Below are 22,432 nucleotides of genomic sequence, written 5' to 3' on the forward strand. Positions count from 1 at the left end.
GTGGGGGAGAGTTCAAACGGTTAAAATGATGATTCTACCTGTAGTTTGCTACCAGTATTTTTTCATGGATCTTTTTATAAAAAATTGAACTCGATTATTATAAAATTTATTTGGCTTGGTAAAACTCCTAGAATTGCTATAGCATCTTTGCAAAGACCAATTAAGGAGGGCGGGGTAAATTTTCCAAACTTTTATAGGTACCATCAAGCCTATATTTTACGTCAAGGTATGTATTGGGTCCTCCTGGATCTCATTGAGTATACTCCTGATTGGTTATATTTGGAATGGCGACTCATGTTTCCTTTACATCTTTCTCATGTGCTCAGTATCAAGATGCCCAGATTGTACAAAGAAAATAGAATTCTAATGGATACTTGGAAAACATTACGGTTTGTCAGTAATTTAACAGCAATTACTATTAATAATTCAACGAATCAATCCATATGGCTAAACTCCAAGATTCAAATTGGCGGTTTTAAGATCGTCTGGAAACATTGGTTAATTGCAGGTATCAGAACTTTAAATGATGTAATTACTAATGGTAAGCTGCTGGATTTTACACAATTGCAACATAAATTTGGGCTTCACAAATCACAATTTTTTCGTTGGTTGCAATTGAAGCAGGCCATTCAGGCAGGATTCCCTGAATGAAAAAATTTGAATAATCAACCTAGCATAGAATTTTTATGTTTTCAGGCGGACTTTCTGGGACATCAGGCCGCACACTGGTATAAAACTATTAGTGAATTGGTTAAAAAAAAGCCTAAAAATAATCTTAGGGATATTTGGAGCATTGAGATTAAGCATGATATTTCAGCATCTCAATGGCCACAAATTTGGTCTTGGAGAATGAGATGTACAATGTCAGCGTCTATGAAACAAACTTGGTTTTTTTTGTTACATAGAGCTTTTTGGACCCCAGTTAGATTGCAAAAGTTAAATAGTTCTTTGTCTAATAGATGCTGGCATTGTAATCTGGATATAGGGACTTTAGATCATCTTTTGTTCTATTGTCCCCATATCTTAGCCTTTTGGAACTCAATCTGGGATCAAGTAAATTGTACTTTTTGGTATGTCTATGAGAAAAAAGAGTCAGATATCAATGTGTAATAACAAACTTTTATTGATTTTGACCGGAGTAGCCATTCAACATATTATTAATAACTGGAAAGACCATAGTAGGCTCAATTTTAAATTTTGGTGGAATTCAGTTTGCCACATATACAGAATGGAAAGATCAATAGCGGTGCAAAATGGAAATTATAAAAACTTCATTAAAATTTGGGAACCATTAACGTCCTTTTGTCATGATTGATGCCATTTTCTTAATATTTCTATATTTAATATGTAAGATAAGGGTGGGGTGGGGGAGGGTTTCTATTACATGTAAAATAAAAATTACTAAAAGGATTCCAGGATGGGAGAGGGAGGATTATATTTACAACTATAAGTTATAATGATAAGATGTACAAGTGGTTAAATCTATGTTATTGTGTTGCAATTTTTGTACACTTGATGAAAGTTTTAAAATGAATAAAGAATTATAAAAAAACAAACAAAAAACAAACATAGGCATCAGAATTGGGGTGGCCACAGGAGCCGTGGCCTCCCCCAAAATTGCTGATGCTTCAGTTCCTCCTCTTCCTTTCTTCCTCCCTCATCCAGCGAGCGCCTGCAGCACCCTCAGCTCCAGACTTCCCTACACCTGCCTTCCTGTCCCCACCCCGGATCGCTATTATTTAAATTTTCCAGCAGGCACAGCATCCACCAGATGAGACTTCTGCCATCTGCCTTCCCCGGAACTCTTCATGCAGCAGCGACTTCCTGTTCCTGCCTAGGTGGGAGGCTGCTGCATGAAGAGTTCCGGGGCAGGTAGAGGTTAGAAGTCTTCTCTGGTAGACTCAGTGCCACAGCTGCCATAACATTTAAAACAATAGCGACCCATGGGGGAGGGTGCAGGTGTGTGGAGCAGCAGGGTCTGCGTTAGGAGGGGGTGGTACGAACAGGGCAGCTATGCGTGCCGGTCTGTCACCTTCAACACGGACAATGAAATTCAGCCTGCAGCCTCCCTCCCCGTGTTCCTTGAGCTGCATTCCACCCCCAATAATGCAACTTCCTTTTTCAACACAAGGAATGCGGGGTGGGAGGCTGCATGTTTAATTTCAGAATCGCTGCCGCAGCTGGCAATTCCCCTGTAGCAAAAATGTGAGCGGAGGTAAAAGAGGAGGACATGCCGGGCCAGGAAGCCCCCAGGGCTGGTTTGTTTGTTTTTTTAAATAGAATGGGTTGAAAAGACGTGCCAGGTGGGGAGTGAAGGGGAAGGACTTATAGGGCCAGAAACATGGGCAACTAGTGGTCAATGGTCTGGAGGAATAGAAAAAGAGAGTAGTTGGACTTTGAGTGCTGTAAAGTAAAGGGGAATGAGATACTTGAAGGGAAGATGGAAAGAGAAAGGCAGAGAGGGTAGAGCTGGGGGGAGGGTGTAGATGGAGATGTATAGAATAGAAGGATAGTTGGAAAGGGAAAGATATGGCATGGGAGGGCAGGTGAGAAGGTGGGGAAGAACAGATGCTACACAGGCGGGGGTGGGGGGAGATAGGGAAGGACAGATGTTGCATGGGCTGGGAGGAGGTTGGAAGGACAGATTCTGCACTGGCTTGGGGGAGACATGGAAGGACAGAGGTTGCACAGGCTGGGAGGAGGTTGGGAAGGACAGATGATGCATGGATGGGGTGCTGGGAAGTGGGGGAGGGAAGAGAAAAAGAAAATTGTTGTGCATAGGTGCATGGAGTGGGAGGGAAAGAGAATGGGGAAAGGAAGAAGAGGGAGAATTGTTAGACATTATAGTGGTGGAGAGGAGGGAAAGAAAAATATTACACTGGGAAGTATGACTCAAAGAAGTGACAGATGTCAGATTCTGGAGAAGGGTGATGGAAGAAGAGAGAGAAAGAGAGAGTTGTCAGACCAGATAAAGGAAGAAGAGAAGAAAGAGATACTAGACTGCGGGAAGGAGAGGAGAGAGATGTTAGACTTTGGGAAGAGGGAGGGAAGGAGAGAGATGCCAGACCATGTGAGAGGAGAGAGATGCCAGACCACATGAGGGTGTAAGGGGGAAGACTGATGTCAAACCACTGGAGAGAGAGAGAGAAGATGGTGCACAGGGATGGAGGGAAGGGGGAAGAGAGAGGGAGGAGATGGTGCACAGCAATGAGTGTGGCAGGGAAGAGAGATAGAAGAAATGCTTCCTGTGGAATAGATGGGAATAGGGGAGAAGAAAGAGAGAGAAGATTATACACATGGATAGATGGGAAGGGAAGACACGGAAAAGTAGATTTTGAGAAGAAAGCAGAAAAATGTAAGAAAGTTGAATGTTAAAAATTAAAACCAAAGAAGAATGTAGGACAGAAAGTGAAGAAGGAGAGAAAAACAGCAAATGGATAAGGCGGCCATGGAAACATAAGAACACAGACAGAAGTGCAACCAGAGATTGGGAAAAGATGATTAGATCACCAGACAACAAAGGTAGGGAATATGATTTTAATATGATTTTATTTTCAGTTTACTGATTGAAATGTGTCAGTTTTGAGAATTTATATCTGCTGTCTATATTTTGCACTGTTCAGGAAGAAATTAATTTCTTTCTATTTCTCAGGTGTTATAATATAGAGTCTTAGGGTTTATTTTGTGCATATTAGGGCATCTTAGGGTTTCTTTTATGTATATTAGTACTTTTAGTTTGTGGTCTTGTGTTTGCATAGATGTTATTATCTGTGTTCTGCATGTGTGACCAAGGCACAGGTGTTCTGGTAGGAATGAATGTTGAGAAGCATACAGTGTGCTTTGTGTAGTTTAATTTTGTGTTTAACCATTATGTATTAATAAGATTATATTGTGTGTATATATGAAAAAAAGAATGGAAAAAATGGTATTACAGTTAATACTATCATTATTATGGGGTGGGGTTAGGGGCGGGGCTTTGGTGGAGTCTGGGTGGAGATTTGGGCCCCCCCCAAACAAAAAAGCGTTCCGCTGCCTATTAATCCTAACTTCAGCATAATTATAACAGCCATAGATCAAAGGTCCTTAGGCAAACAATACAAGTAAAATCAATAGTTATCTGTTTATACAGGTTTGTACTGGTTTCAGTTTCTCAAAAAACAGCCCAAATAAAAATCACACAGTAAATTCATATCTATCTGTCTTTCTATATCTCATTTGTAAATCTCACTCTTAACATTGCTCTTATATATTGGACAGAATTTGTTGGGAAGTGCAAAATGATCTGGAGTAATACTTCTGCAGTAGAACAACAGAGCAACTAATTGCTGCCATCCTCCCACTGTATGAATGAGAGAGAGAGAGAGAGAGAGAGAGAGAGAGAGAGTCATTAGTTAGCTAAAAAACAGATTTCAAGTTACTTTCCTCCAGGTTCTCCAATATAGCAGAATTCAGTGTCCAATTCCATCTCTAGACTTCCTTCTGCATTCACTGCATTTGGTTGGTTCCAGCCAAAGAGAGTATTGTAGTGAGAGCAAAATTTTTGAGTGCTCAATGGTTGTTTTGGGTTTGCACTAGGTATCCCATTTCCTCTATCCTCTTCCCTCTTGCCCCCCTCCATAAAAGTTAAAATTGAGATTACTGTACTTTATATGGCAAGGATCCTCATGAGGGTTTGTTGTTACTTAGGAGGCAATTAAGGAGGGCAGAAAAAGTTTGGAAAAAGAGAAGAAGAAGTTCAGCTTTGGGGCGCTGTAAGAATATTCAGAATATTTATAATAGGAAATATAGAAGGCAAAGAGAGATTATTTTTTGCAGAAAATAAAAAATGTGAGAGTTCCAACGAAACAACTATTCTCTTGTATCAGCTCTAAAAAAATGGGGATTCTAATAAAAGGACTGGAATAATGGCAGAGGCAGATGAGCTAGCAGATTTGGGTGGAAAATGTAGCAATCTAATAAAGCTGAACCAGTTAGGATTGAATTGGAAGAAAGAAGTATAAGAACATAAGAACATAAGCAGTGCCTCCGCCGGGTCAGATCACAGGTCCATCCTGCCCAGCAGTCCGCTCCCGCGGCGGCCCAAACAGGTCACGACCTGTCTGTATCACCAGAAGGGGCTCCCTTGCCACCTTGGTTTCTCATTTAAGTCCTGTCTTCCTATCGAAGTCCTAACCCTCCGGTCTTGCACATGCACGACCTGGTTTAGTTTCTATACTCATTACCTGATTAGCTTTCTATACTTGTGTTACATCCCAGCTCCTCCCTCAGTATCCCATGATCCCTTTATCCTTCAGGAATCCGTCCAATCCCTGTTTGAATCCCTGTACCGTACTCTGCCTGATCACTTCCTTCGGTAGCGCATTCCAAGTGTCCACGACCCTTTGGGTGAAAAAAAACTTCCTTGCGTTTGTTTTGAACCTATCTCCCTTCAGTTTCTCCGAATGCCCCCTCGTACCTGTTGTCCCCTTCAGTCTGAAGAATCTGTCCCTATCCACCCTCTCTATGCCCCTCATGATCTTGAAGGTCTCTATCATATCTCCCCTGAGCCTCCTCTTTTCCAGAGAGAAGAGCCCCAGCCTATCCAACCTCTCGGCGTATGGGCAGTGTTCCAGCCCTTTTACCATTTTCGTTGCTCTCCTTTGGACTCTCTCAAGTACCGCCATGTCCTTCTTGAGGTGCGGCGACCAATACTGAACGCAGTATTCCAGATGTGGACGCACCATCGCTCGATACAATGGCATGATGACTTCCCGTGTTCTGGTTGTTATGCCCTTCTTTATGATGCCCAGCATCCTGTTGGCTTTTTTCGAGGCTGCTGCGCACTGTGCAGATGGCTTCAGTGATGCATCCACCAGCACACCCAAGTCTCTCTCAAGTCTGCTGTCTCCCAACAATACCCCCCCCCAATTTGTAGTTGAACAACGGGTTCTTTTTCCCTATATGCATGACCTTGCATTTGTCCACGTTAAAGCGCATTTGCCATTTGTTTGCCCAGTCTTCTAGCTTGTCCAGGTCTCTTTGTAGGTCCTCACACTCCTCCCTGGTCCTAACTCTGCCGCACAGTTTGGTATCGTCTGCAAATTTTATAACCTCGCACTTTGCCTCCTTTTCCAGGTCATTGATAAATATGTTAAAGAGTAATGGCCCCAGCACCGACCCTTGTGGTACACCGCTCGTGACTCCCCGCCAGTCAGAATATTGACCCTTTACTCCGACCCTCTGCAGTCTGCCCGACAACCAGTGCTTGATCCATCTGTGCACATCCCCTCCCATGATGGTAAATGAGGTAAATCTAGTTGGTCAGTTTTTCAATTACCAACTTTATCAAAATTGGAAAAGTTATTAAGTAAAATGCATGTCACTTTTTGCGAATTGGATCCTGGTTCGTCAAAATGGCTTTCGCGTTCCAGACATGGATTATTAGCTTTAGCCTTAATAATGATACAAAATAGTGGAGAGATACCAGCATGTTGGAAAAAGGCAATTATTAAACCGATTTTGAAGAATAAAGATCTAGATATATTGAATCCAGCTAGACAATGCACAGTACGAGACAGTGTTAGCAGGCTTTCTTAGGGAAGTTCAGTCAGTCTTAGATGGTGGGAATTTCACTTTGGTAGTATCATTAGATCTGAGCTCAGCGTTTCATCTGGTTGATCATGGACTTTTGTTAAACTTTCTACGTGAGATTGGCCTAAAGGAAGTAGTTTGGGATTGGTTTACAGTATTTCTTTGAGGATGTACTTTTAGAGTTGCAACGGATGGGAAAAGGGGGCAATGTCTGGAAAGCAGTATATACTAATGCTCGAAGTAAGGGAAACAAGATTCTGGATCTAGAAGCAGTGATGGAAGAGGAGTTGGGTATAGTGGTGATCACGGAGACATGGTTCATGGAGAACCACGTCTGGTATGTAGTTATACTGGGCTATAATCTGTTCAGGAAAGACAGGGTAGGAAGAAAAGGAGGGGGAATAGCATTATATGTTAAAAATCATGTTAAGGACACAAAATTGCAGGATCTGCAGGGCAAGGAAGAGGCACTGTGAATCAATTTGGAAAGAGGGGATGGTGAATATATTTACATTGGTCTCCTTCACAGACATCTTTCCTTTTTTCGTCTCCATCCCCGCAGCTGCAGCGATGGACTTCGTTTCCATCCCCGCAGCTGCAGCGATGGACCCTACCATCTCCAGATCCATTATTTCTCCTTTTCACAACTACCCTTTCATCCAGAATCTCTCCCTTCTTCCCTACCACCCCAGGGTCCACCTTTCTCTTCCCAACTACCCTCCTATCCAGTATGTCTATCCCACCCTACACCATCCCTTGAGTCCAACTTCTCTCCCTTTTTGTTCCTTCCCTCCCTAAATCCCATTGTCTACCATCTCTCTCCATCTCCTCTGTTTTTAGACCCATTATATCTTTTCCCTCTTCCCCCCCTCCTCTCAGTCTGGTGTATGCACTTCTCTTTGAACCCCTTCCCTCCTTCCGTCAGTGCACTTCTACAACAGGACCCCCCCTCCATGTATTGCTACACAAGGCCCTTCCTGAAGGCCTGCATGTTCCCCCCTTCTTTGTAGCATCCTCCGGCTTCCCCCCTGGCCTTCCAGTCCCACCTTCAGCTAATTAGTGCAGCCTGCAGAGGATTGCTGGTGCAGAGTAGTGAAGACACAGAAAGATTGTGAAGACCTACAACGTGACATAAACACTTAAACTTCCTATTCACAAGCTTTTGTCTCAAACTTTTACCAGATGCCTGGAGACTCCTTATGCAATTCCACCTGTTCCAGGAACAATTGACTCCAGATACAAAACACTCCATTGTAAGGGATTTGATAATTCACAGTTATCTCATCAATCCCTACTTGTGGAGTCCTCCTTTAAGAGGTCCCATCCTTCCAAGGTTTATGCCACAGTTTCTCCTGGAAGAAAGGGAAAACTGTGAACAAATTTGGACGTCGCATCTATCAAAATGCCATGATGTCCTCTAAGGTCCTCAATTATAATTTCCATTTTGTCACCTATTTTGAGTTCCTTATTGCTCTTTTGCCTAAATTTCTTACCTATTTAGGCACTCAAAAACACTGAATTTCAGGAAGTCATCGCTTCTCTATCACAACTTAGATTACATCTACTTTAGTCATCTTATGATGCCTTTGAGTTGTCTGCCCAGGCGGCTACTTGCTCTGTAGACATGCGTCACCATACCTGGCTTCGTACCATTGAGATGGACCTTAATCTTCAGGACTGCTTGGCTAATATTCCTTGTGCAGGCAATGACCTCTTTGATGAATTGATCGAGGCAGCCACCAAGAAATTGTCTGAGCATGAAAAATCTTTTGCTTCTATTGTCAGACCTAAGCCAAAGCCAACTCCTGCCAAGCCTACACGTCCTCCTGCCATTTACCAGAGGCGTTTTGCTCCAAGGGTGGCTCCTTACACTCGCCCTCCTCCTAAGAAACAGCAGCTTCAGAAGCAACAAAAATCTCAACCTTCTGCTGCACCTAAGGCTTCACAGCCTTTTTTACTGTTTACAACAAAGCATAACCTCCATCGTTCTGTCTCTGACTTCTCTTCCCCCTATAGGTGGTCATCTCCATCATTTTTACCACTGATGGATGGCAATTACATCTGACCTCTGGGTGCTGACCATCATCAGGGAAGGATACTCTCTTCATTTCACTCAGGTTCCACCAGAGCTTCCTCCAAGAGAGTATCCTTCCAATCCATCCTAGACCACTCTTCTTCAGGAAGCTCAAGCTCTGCTTCATCTCCATGCCATCGAACCAGTTCCTTTGGAAAAGCAGAACAGGGGATTTTACTCCCGTTACTTCCTTGTTCCGAAGAAGACAGGCGATCTGCGGCCCATTCTGGATCTCAGGACTCTCAACAAATTTTTGGTCAAAGAAAAATTTCAAATGTTGCCCTTGGCATCCCTTTATTCCCTTCTCGAGCAGAACGACTGGTATACTCTCTGGATCTCAAGGAGGCCTACACTCATATTCCCATTCATCCGGCCTCCCATCAATATCTCAGATTGCGGGTGGGGAATCTGCATTATCAATACAGAGTGCTGCCCTTTGGTCTGGCTTCATCTCCCAGAGTGTTCACCAAATGCCTGGTAGTGGTAGCAGCAGCAGCTTTACAGAACCTTGGTCTTCAGGTATTTCCCTACCTTGATGACTGGCTCATCAAAGATTCAACATCTCAGGGGGATATTGTAGCGATCCAACGAACTATGTGGTTCCTACAAAGTTTGGGATTCGAAATCAACTTTCCCAAATTCCAACTTCAGCCCTCACAGAATCTACAATTCATCGGAGCTGTTCTGGACACTGTCCAACTCAGAGCATTCCTTCCACTCTGTCATAGTGTCTTCCCGCTCTTCCATATCAGCAAGACACATGATGGTACTCCTAGGTCACATGGCCTCCATAGTACACGTGACTCCTTTTGCCAGGCTTCACCTCAGAATTCCTCAGTGGACCCTGGCATCTCAGTGGATGCAGGTTTGTGACCCACTTTCTCGACAAATAACAGTCATTCCTTCATTGAAGCAGTCTCTCCATTGGTGGATGCTCTCTTCCAATCTCTCCAGAGGCTTACTTTTTCAGATGCCCCCCCATCACAAGGTCCTCACGACAGATTCTTCGACCTACGCTTGGGGCACTCATCTCGATGGTCTCCGTACACAAGGCCATTGGACGAGTACGGATCGTCAATGTCATATCAATCTGTTGGAACTCAGAGTGATTTTCAAGGCTCTCAACGCTTTTCAACATCTTCTTCACGAACAGGTAGTCCTCATTTGGATAGACAACCAAGTATTATGTCAACAAATAGGGAGGGACGGGATCTGCCTCCCTTTGTCAAGAAGCTCTGAAGGTTTGGGACTGGGCAATCTGCCACAACATCTTCCTCAAAGCTGTCTACATCCAAGGAGTGAAGAATTGCTTGGTGGACAACTTGAGTTGTCTTCTGCAACCTCATGAATGGACACTCCATTCCTCACCTCTTCATCACATTTTTTCACAGTGGGGAACACCTCAAATAGACCTCTTTGCAGCTCCCCACAACTACAAAATGCCTCAGTTCTGCTCCAGGATATACTAACCTCATCGCCTCGAGGCAGATGCTTTTCTTCTGGAATAAACAAATTTTTTCCTCTATGCATTCCCTCTCATTCTCAAGACTCTGGTCAAGTTGAAGAATGATCATGCCACCATGATTCTGATTGCTCCTCGGTGGCCGAGACAACCTTGGTACTCCCTTCTACTTCAACTCAGCAGCAGGGAGCCATACCTTCTCTGCTTACACAGAGTCTGGGATCTCTGCTTCATCCCAATCTGCAGTCTCTACATCTGACAGCTTGGTACCTCTCAACATAACTCCTCTTCAGTTTTCTCAACCTGTCAGAGATGTTTTAGAGGCTTCTAGGAAACCTACCACTAGACAATGCTATGACCAAAAATGGACTAGATTTTCTACGTAGTGTTTTTCTCATGATAAGGAGCCTCAACATTCCTCCTTATCTTCTGTTTTGGATTATCTTTTGCACTTATCCACTTCTGGCCTCAAGTCTACATTGATCCGAGTCCATCTCAGTGCAATTACGGCTTTCCATCAGCCTATTGAAGGGAAACCCCTCTCTGTTCATCCGGTGGTTTCCAGATTCATGAAAGGACTTTTCAATGTCAAACCTCCTCTCAAACTGCCTCCTGTGGTTTGGGACCTCAATGTTGTCCTTGCTCACTTGATGAAGCCTCCATTTGAACCAATTGACAAGGCTCATCTGAAATATCTCACTTGGAAAGTGGTGTTCCTCATTGCCCTCACTTCTTCTCACAGAGACAGTGAGCTCCAAGCTTTAGTTGCTGATCCACCTTTCACTGTCTTCCATCATGACAAGGTGGTCCTCCATACTCATCCTAAATTCCTCCCTAAAGTGGTTTCAGAATATCATCTCAACCAATCTATTGTTCTTCCAGTGTTCTTCCCAAAGCCTCATTCTCATCCTGGAGAATCAGTTCTTCATACTCTGGACTGTAAACATGCTTTGGCCTTTTATTTGGAATGCACCAAACCACACAGAACTGCTCCTCAACTTTTTGTCTCCTTCGATCCAAACAAGTTGGGACATCCTATCTCTAAGCGTACCATCTCCAACTAGATGGCTGCTTGTATTTCTTTCTGCTATGCCCAGAAGTCCGATCACATAACCCCTTCCTACCAACTCCTGCACTGGCTGCCAATGGAGGCACGCACGAAGTTCAAGCTGGGATGTCTCTGCTTCAAGGTATTATATGGTCTAGCCCCTAAATACATAACAGACCTCTTCTCATTCCCATCCAACAGACATGAGAGAAGTACACACCTGAAGTTCGTCTCCCCACCGGCTAGAGGATGCAAATATAAGAAATACCACCAACAACTTCTATCGTATCAAGCAGCCTTATGGGGCAAAGACTTAGAAAAACTAATTACTCACACAAATGACTATGGAGAATTTAGGAAACACCTAAAAACATACCTGTTCTCGAAACACCTAGGCAATGAACCAGGACAATAGCCCCCTTTGCAATATCATTCCCAAAACTGAATTTGTAAACCGTTAACCCCCAATCACAAACTATGAATACCCCATTCAATTTATAGAATTTTTCTAATTCTTTGTAAGCCGCATGGCACTTTAAGGCCCTGTAGCATACGAACTGTTGTTATTATCATTAATGTTCCCATTATCAGATGTACACTGCTATACTCTGTAATTCGCTGTATGTACAGTTTCTCTTTATTGTAAACCGCCTAGAAGTCGCAAGATTGTTGGCGGTATATAAGAATAAAGTTATTATTATTATTATTACCCCTACACAGTAGAGTCACAGCCCTTAAAGTCAGAGCAATGGCAGCTTCAGTAGCTTTCCTCAGATCTACACCTCTTGAGGAAATTTGCAAGGCTGCTACTTGGTCCTTGGTTCATACTTTCACTTCTCACTATTGTCTGGATGTTTTCTCCAGACGGGATGGCCAGTTTGGCCAGACAGTATTACAAAATTTATTCTCCTAACTTGCCAACACTCCCACCATCCCATTCTGGTTAGCTTGGAGGTCACCCATATGTGAGAATAGGCTGCCTGCTTGTCCTGGGATAAAGCACAGTTACTTACCGTAACAGGTGTTATCCAGGGACAGCAGGCAGCTATTCTCACAACCCACCCACCTCCCCTGGTTGGCTTCTCTGCTAGCTATCTGAACTGAGGAGATGCGCCCTATGTGCGGTCAACTGGAAACTTCTAGTTTCTATAAGCAAGTCTGCTTGCGAGGCTTCTGCATCCGGGCTCCATCGGTGACGTCACCCATATGTGAAAATAGCTGCCTGCTGTCCCTGGATAACAACTGTTATGGTAAGTAACTGTGCTTTTTAGTTGTATGCAGTAGTTATCTTAACTTGGGCAACAAAGCAATTTAGGCTTTGTTACTGTTTGGATCTTCCTATCTTTGTGAACTTGTAATTTCAGCTCTGACGGAAATTAAATTGAAAAAAAAGAGAGTGACTGCAGATGGTGGATGATGAAATGCGTGCTTGCTTGTCAACTATCGAGACGCATTTTGAGTTAATTTGCACTCAAAAACAAGCACATCCGTCGCATTAATTAGTGATTCTTTTCTATCAACTTTAGTTTCGTTGTTGTTACAATTGCCTATACATAGCTTAAAGAATTTTAAATAAATAACTCTCAGATTTAATTTTTTGTTGGTTTTGCAATTTTATAATTTCAATTATAATGTGCTATGAATAACATTTGCTCCATTTAGTGTACCAGAACTAAAAAAAAGTTTGAGAGATACTGCTTTAAAGGAACACAAAGTCTTAGGGCTCTTTTACAAAGGTGCGCTAGGGCCTTAATGCACACAATAGCGCATGATAAATTCACGAGCGCGCTAGCCACTATCGCTTCCTTTTTAGGAGGCGGTAGATTTTTGGTAATTTTGTGCGTGCGCTAAAAACCTCCATGTAAAGATAACAAATTTCTGGACTCTCTAAGCATAAAGGTTATACAAAGCTTGATGTTTGCCTTCAAAATAGTGGCATATCAACTCCAACATACCATGCTCCATCAACCTGAAGACTGTTTTGTCTTTTTTTCTCAGCTAAAAGACCACATGAATACATTCCTCTTGTATCTTCAGGAGTCTACATACCCTCTGAGGCAGACAACTTACATTGTCTACAGTACTATATGAGGGTCCGCTGAAAAGTGCTCAGCCCAACTAAAAAGTGAATGATGTCAAGCCATGAAACTTACTAGCTATTCCACACTTTTTTGAAACTTTTTGTTTCATTTCATATCACTGAAACAAAAAGTGTCAAGAAAAGTGTGGAATAACTTGTAGGTTTCATGGCTCTTTTTGGTTGGACTAAGACCTTTTCAGCGGCCCCTTGTATCCAAGTGGTATGCAGTGACATTTACAATAGGGAATTTAGTACAAGAGGGGCTCATCGGCATCAACATAGCACTGCCCACCCTCACAAAAACAAAATTACCTATTTTTCAAAAATAATTTTTAGAGGGGACATGACATGGGTGGAGAATGGACATGTATGTGTTAACCAACTAGTTTGTTTACATTAGCACTTGCTAACTAGTGAACATGGGAGCACATAGGCCCAGATTCTATAAATGATGCTTAAAGTTAGGCGCCTTTTAAAATCGCACCTAGCCAATCTAAGTGCCTTGCTTAATTTTCTTAATTGGCGCTGATAATTGAAAGCACCATTAAAAACAATTATAAAACAATTAAAAAAAATTAATTAGGTGGTAGGTGCCTACCACTTTGAGGTAGATAGACACCTATACCAATAAGGTGTGTTTAGGGGTGCATTTGAGGTAGATTTGGGGTGTGGTTTGATCTAGGCGTACTGATTCAGGCCAAGAAAACCCTGGCCTAAATGGGAGTGCGCCTAAGGTTTCAACACCTACTAGTGCCCAAGGCTGCTTAAACGCTGCTAGGCATGATTTTATAAATGGCACCTAGCGGATGATTGATAGTCATGCTGAATGGCACCTAGGAATTAGGCGCTGTTTATAGAATCAGGGTCTTTGTGCTTCCTAAATAGGAGATAAGTGGTCCTGCCTTCATTTTTTGTAATCCCCACCTGCTAATGGAAAGGTTCACATGGGACCTTGATATACTCTTGCGGGAAAGTTCTTTGTTAAGACATCTAAACCCAGATTCTAATGCCTTTAGTAATGACCCTTAAAAGTCCCTCTGTGACTCAAATATATCATATTTAACAGATTCCTTAAGCTTTATCAAATTTGTAATAACTCCAGTGAATTTTAGTAATAATTGGAATGTATTAAAAATGTATGTAGAGCTATGTGCCCTAAAGTGTATATTGTATTGAATAGCAATTATGACTTTTGCCATTACAGATTGAACAGTTCAATAAAGAAGAAGAGGCATTTGGATGGGAAACATCTCAATACCCAGAACGTAAAAAAATCCAAGATAGCCTAAATCCATTTCTTCGTCTCTATGAAACCACAGTAGAATTCAGTACCAAACACAAAAACTGGATGGAAGGATCATATACTACAGTAAACCCAGATATAGTAGAGCAGGATGTTGGAAATGCCTGGCGAGCACTGTATAAGCTTGAAAGAGGTTTTAGTAGTTCTCCAAATGCATTGTCTATGACTAATAAAATTAAAGTAAAGGTAGAAGAATTCAGAGAGCACATTCCCCTCATTCAAGTAGTTTGTAACCCAGGCTTGCGAGATAGACATTGGGACTCTATGTCAGAAATCACTGGTTATTCAATTAAACCTTCATTGAGCACAACTGTCACAATGTTTCTTGATATGCATCTGGAACCCTTTTTGGAACAATTTGAAACTATCAGTGAAGCAGCCAGCAAGGAGTATTCTCTTGAAAAAGCACTGGAGAAAATGATTACAGAGTGGGATAAAATTGAATTTAATCTTCTGCCTTACAGAGAAACAGGAACCAGTATTTTATCATCAGTTGATGATATTCAAATGCTTCTGGATGACCACATTGTCAAAACACAGACAATGAGAGGATCACCATTTATTAAGGCGTTTGAAAAAGAGATCAGGTAAAAATGTTTGGTAGTCTGAAGTATAAGTTTGTTGACTGAAATTTCAATTCACTCACCTAAACTTAAAGAAATATTGTTCCAAAATGTTTTTTGTGAATGAAACTGTCATTTAGCATTCATATTACTGTAAGAATTTCATGAGTACAGTAAGACATGTGGAGACTTTTGTGCAATACAGGGTTCATAGATTGCTCAATTTCTCTCTTGCTCCTTCAAAAGGAACTGTTCTCTCAACTTTCTCTCCTTTCTCATACCCTCTTGGTCCTCTTGTTCTTGTACCTCCATCCCATTACATTATTGGATTCACTTTCCAGTCCCTCCGGTCTTCTACTACTTATGCCTTCCAGGGCAAGATTAATACATAAGAAAACTAAGCATATGGCTCCACAGTATTTTAAATGGAGTCTTGTCAGAGTCTTACACAGGGGCATTATTGCCTTCTTTTTCCTATTGGACATTCCTCTCCCTATGCAACCAAAACATTCTTTAAGCTTTCACCATCACTTTTTCAACCTGTTTGGCCACCTTAAGATCATGACATACTATCATACCCATGACATATTATCATACCCATGTCTGTCTGTCTTTCTGTCTGTCTCTCTGGCCCCCTGTCTGTCTATAATTCTTTCTGTCTGTGTCTCTCCCTGGACCCTTGTCTGTCTGTCTGTCTTTCTTTCTTTCTTTCTCGCTCCTTGACCGCTGGCTGGCTATCTCTCTGGCCTCCTGTTTGTTTGTCATTCTTTCTGTCTGTGTCTCTCCCTGGCCCCTTGTCTGTCTGTCTTTTTTTCTTTCTTTCTGTCTGTCTCTCTCTATGGCCTGGGATGGAGGAATGGTTAGGGCTGCAGCCTCAGCATCTCGAGGTTGCAGATTCAAGCCCATCACTGCTCCTTGTGACCCTGGGCAAGTCACTTAACACTCCTTTGCCCCAGGTACTTTAGTCAGATTGTGAGCCCACTAGGAGAGATAGGGAGAAATACTTGAATATCAGAATGTAAACTGCTTAGGCTATAAGCGGTGTATAAATATTAAAATAAATAAATGAAAGTTCTTCATCCTCTAAACAGCACCATTCCCTTGGGTTTTTGCAGCCCAAATGCATGACCTTCCATTTCATAGCATTAAGTCTTACTTGCTAAATTCTGGACTATTCTTCAAACTTTGCTAGGTCTTTCCTCATATTCTCCACACCATCAGCGGTGTTTATCTTATTTTGGTATCATATGCAAAGAGGCAAATCTTACTAGACAGCCCTTCAACAATATTGCTTACAAAAATGTTAAAAAGAATAGGCCCAAGAGAAACTTGTGACACACCACTGATAACATCCTACTACCCTCTGTCACCTTCTACTCATCCAGTTCCTCACTCAGTCTGTCACTTTGAGGCCTTTACCAAGGGCATTCAGGTTTACTTATTATTTATTCATTTAAAATATTTCTTTACTGTTTAAAACCTAAATGATTTACATAATGTTACATCCATAAATTTATAAAACAGAATAAAAAACAAACGAACACTTTTCAGGAAAATCAGCAATAGGAAGACAATAGCTAAAAGAGGCTTGTAGAAACAATTATGAAAAAGTTCACATAAGTCAGCAGTCATGATGAGTCAATATCTAGAAAAAGGCATCTACAAATAATTGCATTTTAAATAGTTTCCTAAATTTGACTTTTTCACCACATTTCCGTAATTGACTCACAAGTGAGTACCACAATTTAACCCCATGTATAGCAGAAAGTCAGTGCGCTGGTCTCAACATATTTTGGATTTACATTTGTCTTTAATAAGGCTAAATTTTCAGAGCACAGTGATCTATTCAGCAGATAGTCATGCTGCTCTTAAATAATCCTCTATAATAAAAGCTTTACCCGCGCATGAACAGTTGACATGGCGTGATCCCTGCCACCGTGATTTCTGCTTCCATGCAGTGTTCCATTTGCAGCGTGCAGTAGCTTGCGGGGCATGCAGCGATGAGAGCAACGGCAGGAGGGTGTCCGAGGTGCTGCGAGGCGACCGGCTGCTACTGCTGCACAGGGAAGTGGAGGAGAGAGAGGGAAAAAGGGCTGCTTTGGGAGGGAGGGGTGTGCTGGGGGGCAGGCAGCAATCTTGGTTTGCTCGGGGGGGGGGCAGAGGGAGACAGATAGAAAGAAGTGCTGTGAACAAGTCTGCCCTGTGAACTTCTAAAAGCTAAGTTACTCAGCATTTCATATTCTGCTCTTTTCACTGTTTTTCAGCATTATATCTGCTTAATTTCTCTTTTCCTCCCTGTTTCTTACTTAAAAAAAACAACCAAAAAAGCACAAAAAAATAAACCATTCTCTTTCCTCTGTTAAATCTTTTTTTAAGTTCAACACAAGTTTTATTGAATTTTTGTGGTGTACATACCAAAAAAGGAATCAGAAGAAATATAAATTCAGGGTACATTCATCAGCATAAAGACAAGTAAAAACATTAGGAATGAACTTGAAACGTGCAAGTACTTTGAAGTACAAATGAGCATAGCCCCAGAGTAGCGTTAATACATGTAAGTGTAGAAGACATACTATGATGCATAAATTGTACCAAAACATACAAAAGGTCAGTTGTCAGTATAATCAATGATGGGTTTCCATATGGCATGAAAATGAGGAAGGTTGTCATTCTTCTCAGCAAATACTCTCTCGTATTTGGCCGTAATACATAGTGTGTTCCACCACATGTGAAAGTCTACTTTGGAAAGGTCTTTCCAGTTGTGCAACAGCGTTTGGATTGCTAACAACATCATTATAGTCAAAAGAATGTCTTCATCTTTAGTTAGTGGTGTTGTCAGTGCTTGGGCTCTTAATAGGAGAATAGAGAGAGAGAGATCATCTGCGATGTTCAAAATAGAACATATAGTGGACCATACTCTGTCCCAGTATGGTTGAATGATGGGCAGGATATTAGAAGATGTTCAAGAGATCCCTCTTGCTGAAGGCATGACCAGCATAATGGAGATACTTTGGGATCAATTTTACTTGATAGTAGTGGGGTCCAAGTCGCTCTATGATAGACAAAGAATACAGATTGAAGTATGGACGCTGACTTAACAGATTTGAAAAATGAGGACCACAGTTCGGTCCAGTCAATGGCATCAGAGGGTAGCTTGAGTTGGTGATGCCATTTGGTCTCAAGTTCTAGAGGACCAGTGAAAGACGATTTCTGTAGTATTTTGTACCAAACAGATGCCCGTAAGGGTACAGTAGTTGCCTTATCTAAGATGTTATTTAAGCCGGAAGTATTTGTCAGCTTGGGAGCACGAGGTAAGGAATGTTTGATACAATGTGTGAGTTGAACACATTTGTAGTGTTGAGTACTTGGAAGTCCAGTTACGGAAGTTAGCTCTTGGAAAGATAACCAGTCTCCATCTTTCATTAGGTCTTGTAGCGTCCATATGTTGTAGTGTTGCCATATCTTCCAATCCACTACCATATGCTGAATTTTGAATCTGTCATTATTCCATAAGGAATGCAAGTTAGAGTTCTCCCATGTCAATGAAAAAGTGGAGTCAACATCCATAATAGCCCTTTTATAGGCCAGCAGTATAGGATCACGCTTATCCTGTTTGGTCAAATCCGTGCCGGCTAGATAATATAGTTGTTTCTTACCGTAAATTGCACCCTCCATGTGCAACCAGGCAGGGAGGTCAAGACATCGTGAGCCATGGTAACCTTCAGACCATTGCCTCATAATAAATGCTTGCTGATAATGGATAAAGCTAGGGAAATTCATTCTCCCTGTGAGCATTTTGTTTCAATGCAGCAGGTCCTTTCTTAATTCCCCCTCTCTCTCCCCTATCTTCTTGCTCCTTCTTTTACTCTCTGCTGGGACTATCAGCCCCAACCATGATCCTCCCAACCAACTCCCACCCTATTCATGCAGATCACACCGCAATGTCACCAATCTTACTGTCCTCCTCCTGCCCTTCTCATTTGTCCTGCGAAATGCCCGCTATGTCACCAATAAGCTTTCCATGTGTCCATGACCTTTTCATCTCTCAGTCTTTCCATCTGCTCGCACTGACTGAGACATGGATTTGCCCAGATGACTTTACTTCGATTGCTGCCCTGTGTCATGGAGGCTACCTGTTCTCCCATATGCCTCGCCTGGCTGGTCGTGGAGGTGGCATTAGTCTACTGCTCTCACCCTCTTGCAGATTTCAACCCCCTATTCCACCTCAGTCTTACTGCTTCTCTTTATTTTAAATCCACTCTATCCATCTTTTTGCACCTCTACCCTTCCACATAGCTGTCATTTACCGACTTCCTGATAAGTACTTCTCTTCAATCCTTACTTACTTTGACCCTGGCTTTCCCTTTTTCTTGAACATCCATCTCCCTCCCTTATCCTTGATCATTTCAACATTCATGCTAACAACCCCTCTGACTCTTATGCTTCTAGGCTTCTAGCCCGACTATCCTCATTTGATCTTCAGATGTGCTCTATCACCCTTACCCACCAGTATGACCACTGCCTTTATTTTGTCATCTTCTATCGGTATTTCTCAACAGCAGTCCTTCCCCTCTCTGATTATCATCTGATAACCTTCACAATCCATCACTCTCCCCCTCCCAGCGCCGGCCAATCTCCTCCTGTATATTTAGGAATCTTAAGGCCATTAACCCCGGCACTCTCTCCACCAGTTTTCGCCCCTCCTCTCTACAACTGTGCTACACAAGTCTGTAAATGAGGCTGTCTCCTCCTATAATACCACTCTCTTTTCTGTTCTAATATTCGCTCCCCCTATCCTATGCTCTGTAAGGTGCCCCAAACCACAGTCCTGGCTAACCTCTAAAATAACATAGCATGTCTTTATTTATATACCACAAAATGCAGTTACAGAAAAGTAAATACAATAAGGAAGAAGATAAATTTTAACATGAAATATTATTAAAATCCACTACTTACACTCCTGTGCCAGGTCTGCTGAATGGCTGTGGCTCAAATCCCATACTCATGCTGAATTCATTCATTTCAAATTCCTCATGATCTCCTTCCAATCCACTCTCTCACTTGCCAAACAAGATTACTACACCCGCTTTACTGACTCTGTTAGCTCCAACCCTCCCTGACTCTTTGCCACACTGAACTCCTTACTCAAGGAGCCCCCACCTCCAACTCCCTCCATCACTCTTCCCCCCAGACTATGGCTGAGTACTTTTATGACAAGATTCACAAAATTAACTTTGAGTTCTCAACGGAACCACCTCTTCCACCTGAAGGCAACTGTGCCCAATGCCTTCAAGCATGCCTTGTTATACCACTCCTCAAAAAATCCCTTGCTGGACTTTATCTGCTCTTCCAACTATCGTCCTGTCCCCCTCCTGCCCTTCTTATCCAAGCTACTTGAACGTGCTGTTCACCACTGTTGCCTTTTTTTTTTTTTTTAAGTTCAAAAAATCTTTATTAAGTTTTAAGATTACAAGGGTAATTACATATAAAGTTAACAAAGTCAAAGTGTCCATCACAACATGGAGTACAGAAGTGCAATAAGGGTGCAAAGTAAATATTGTTAGTACACAAAGGTACATATCTTAGATATACCATCAGCCTATTCTCAGATATATAACAGAACTGATATGCGACTATTTAGCGTAAGCCAATGAAATTAAAATACAGAAACATTCATATACAAAGGGTTATAAGTCACAATATTGTATCAGGGGTTTCCAAATTGCAAGAAATCTAGACATTGTATTAGATCTTTCAGCTAGCACTTTTTCGTATTTGCCAGTAAGGCAAAGTGTATTCCACCACATATGATAATTAATTTTAGAAAGGTCTTTCCAGCAATATAACACTGTCTGGATCGCTATGGATAACATTATGGTGAGCAAGCAAGTCGTATCCACACTAATCGGGGTATTAAGCGCTTGTTCCTTGGCAATAAGGATGGAATATGTCAATGTATCAGTAAACCCCAATATTTCACATATAGTTAACCACACCTTATTCCAGTAACTCTGTATGAGAGGGCATGAAAAAAGTAGATGTTGTAATGTACCTGTTGATTGATTACAAGACTAGCATGATGAAGGCGACGTAGGGTTAACTTTATTCGATAGAACAGGGGTCCACACTGCTCTGTGTGAAATGAAGAAAATAGATTGCAGAAGTGAAGCTGATCGGATAGATTTGAAGAAGGTCGACCATACAGCTGTTCAATCAATAGCATCAGAGGGTAAATTTAACTCCTTACCCCATTTTATTTCCAGTTCAAGTGGACTAGTGAATGTAGCCTGCTGTATAAGTTTATACCACATAGACGCTTTAGAATGTCTCAAAGGTAACGTATGTAAGAGTACATGTAAACCAGGATCATTGGACTGAAATGGAATACTAGATAGAGAGTTTTTCACACAATGTCTCAGCTGAAGCCAACGGAAATGTTGGGAATCAGCAAGGCCCCAGGTGTTCGATAGTTCCGAAAAAGACATCCAATCATCTGATTTCACGAGATCATGGATCAAATGGATTCCACAGCGTTGCCATTCAGGCCATAAGATAGGCGATCCAGATATCTTAAATAAGTCGTTGTTCCATAAAGGCAGCAGACTGGAAACGCTCCATCTAGATGTAAAGGTAGAATCCACGATATCAATAGCTGATTTATAAGTGACAAGAATAGTATCCAGTTTATCTTTTTTGGAAAGAGTAGCTCCAGCTAGATGTCTGACTCGCTGCTCCCCATATAATGCACATTCAAATGGAAGCCATGCAGGTGGGTCACAAGGTTCGTAACAGTGATAGCCCATTACCCATTGTCTCATAATAAAGGCTTGATGATAGTGCAAAAAACTGGGGAAATTAACCCCTCCCGAAGCCCGGGGAGCCTTCAGCTTGGTCAATGCAATACGTGGTTGTTTTTGCTTCCATAAAAACTTCAGTAGTAAAGAATCAACTTGTTTGTAAAAGTTGAGCGGCAAACAAAAGGGTAGCATAGACAATATGTAGTTTATCTTGGGAGCAATCATCATCTTGATAGTTTCAAGCCTGCCCCACCATGTTAAAGCTAGAGGAGACCATTTGGAAACAGCAGATTTAATGATATCCAACATATATGTTGTGTTAAGATTCATGGTGTCTTCAATGGTGAGGCCAAACAGGACTCCCAAGTATTTCATAGAAGTGGCTGACCACTTCACTCCTTGTGAAATCAGATCGGATTTTGCCGCCGGGCAATTAATAGGCATTACCTCAGTTTTACACATTTTCAATTTATAGCCTGAGACATCCGCATAAGATGTAATAACTGATAGCAAATAAGGAAATGAAGAAGGTGAA

General features: G+C 41.9%; 1 protein-coding gene across 1 annotated transcript in view; it reads left to right on the forward strand.

The window, feature by feature from the left end:
• Window positions 1-22,432, forward strand: part of DNAH7 (dynein axonemal heavy chain 7) — a 707,015-nt gene that overhangs the window by 116,325 nt on the left and 568,258 nt on the right. Inside the window, exon 14 of the mRNA XM_033944671.1 lies at window positions 14,439-15,124. Coding sequence (XP_033800562.1) covers window positions 14,439-15,124 — 686 coding nt within the window. The remainder of the gene's footprint in view (window positions 1-14,438; window positions 15,125-22,432) is intronic.

Source organism: Geotrypetes seraphini, chromosome 5, assembly GCF_902459505.1.
Source record: "Geotrypetes seraphini chromosome 5, aGeoSer1.1, whole genome shotgun sequence".
Taxonomy (NCBI): Eukaryota; Metazoa; Chordata; class Amphibia; order Gymnophiona; family Dermophiidae; genus Geotrypetes; species Geotrypetes seraphini.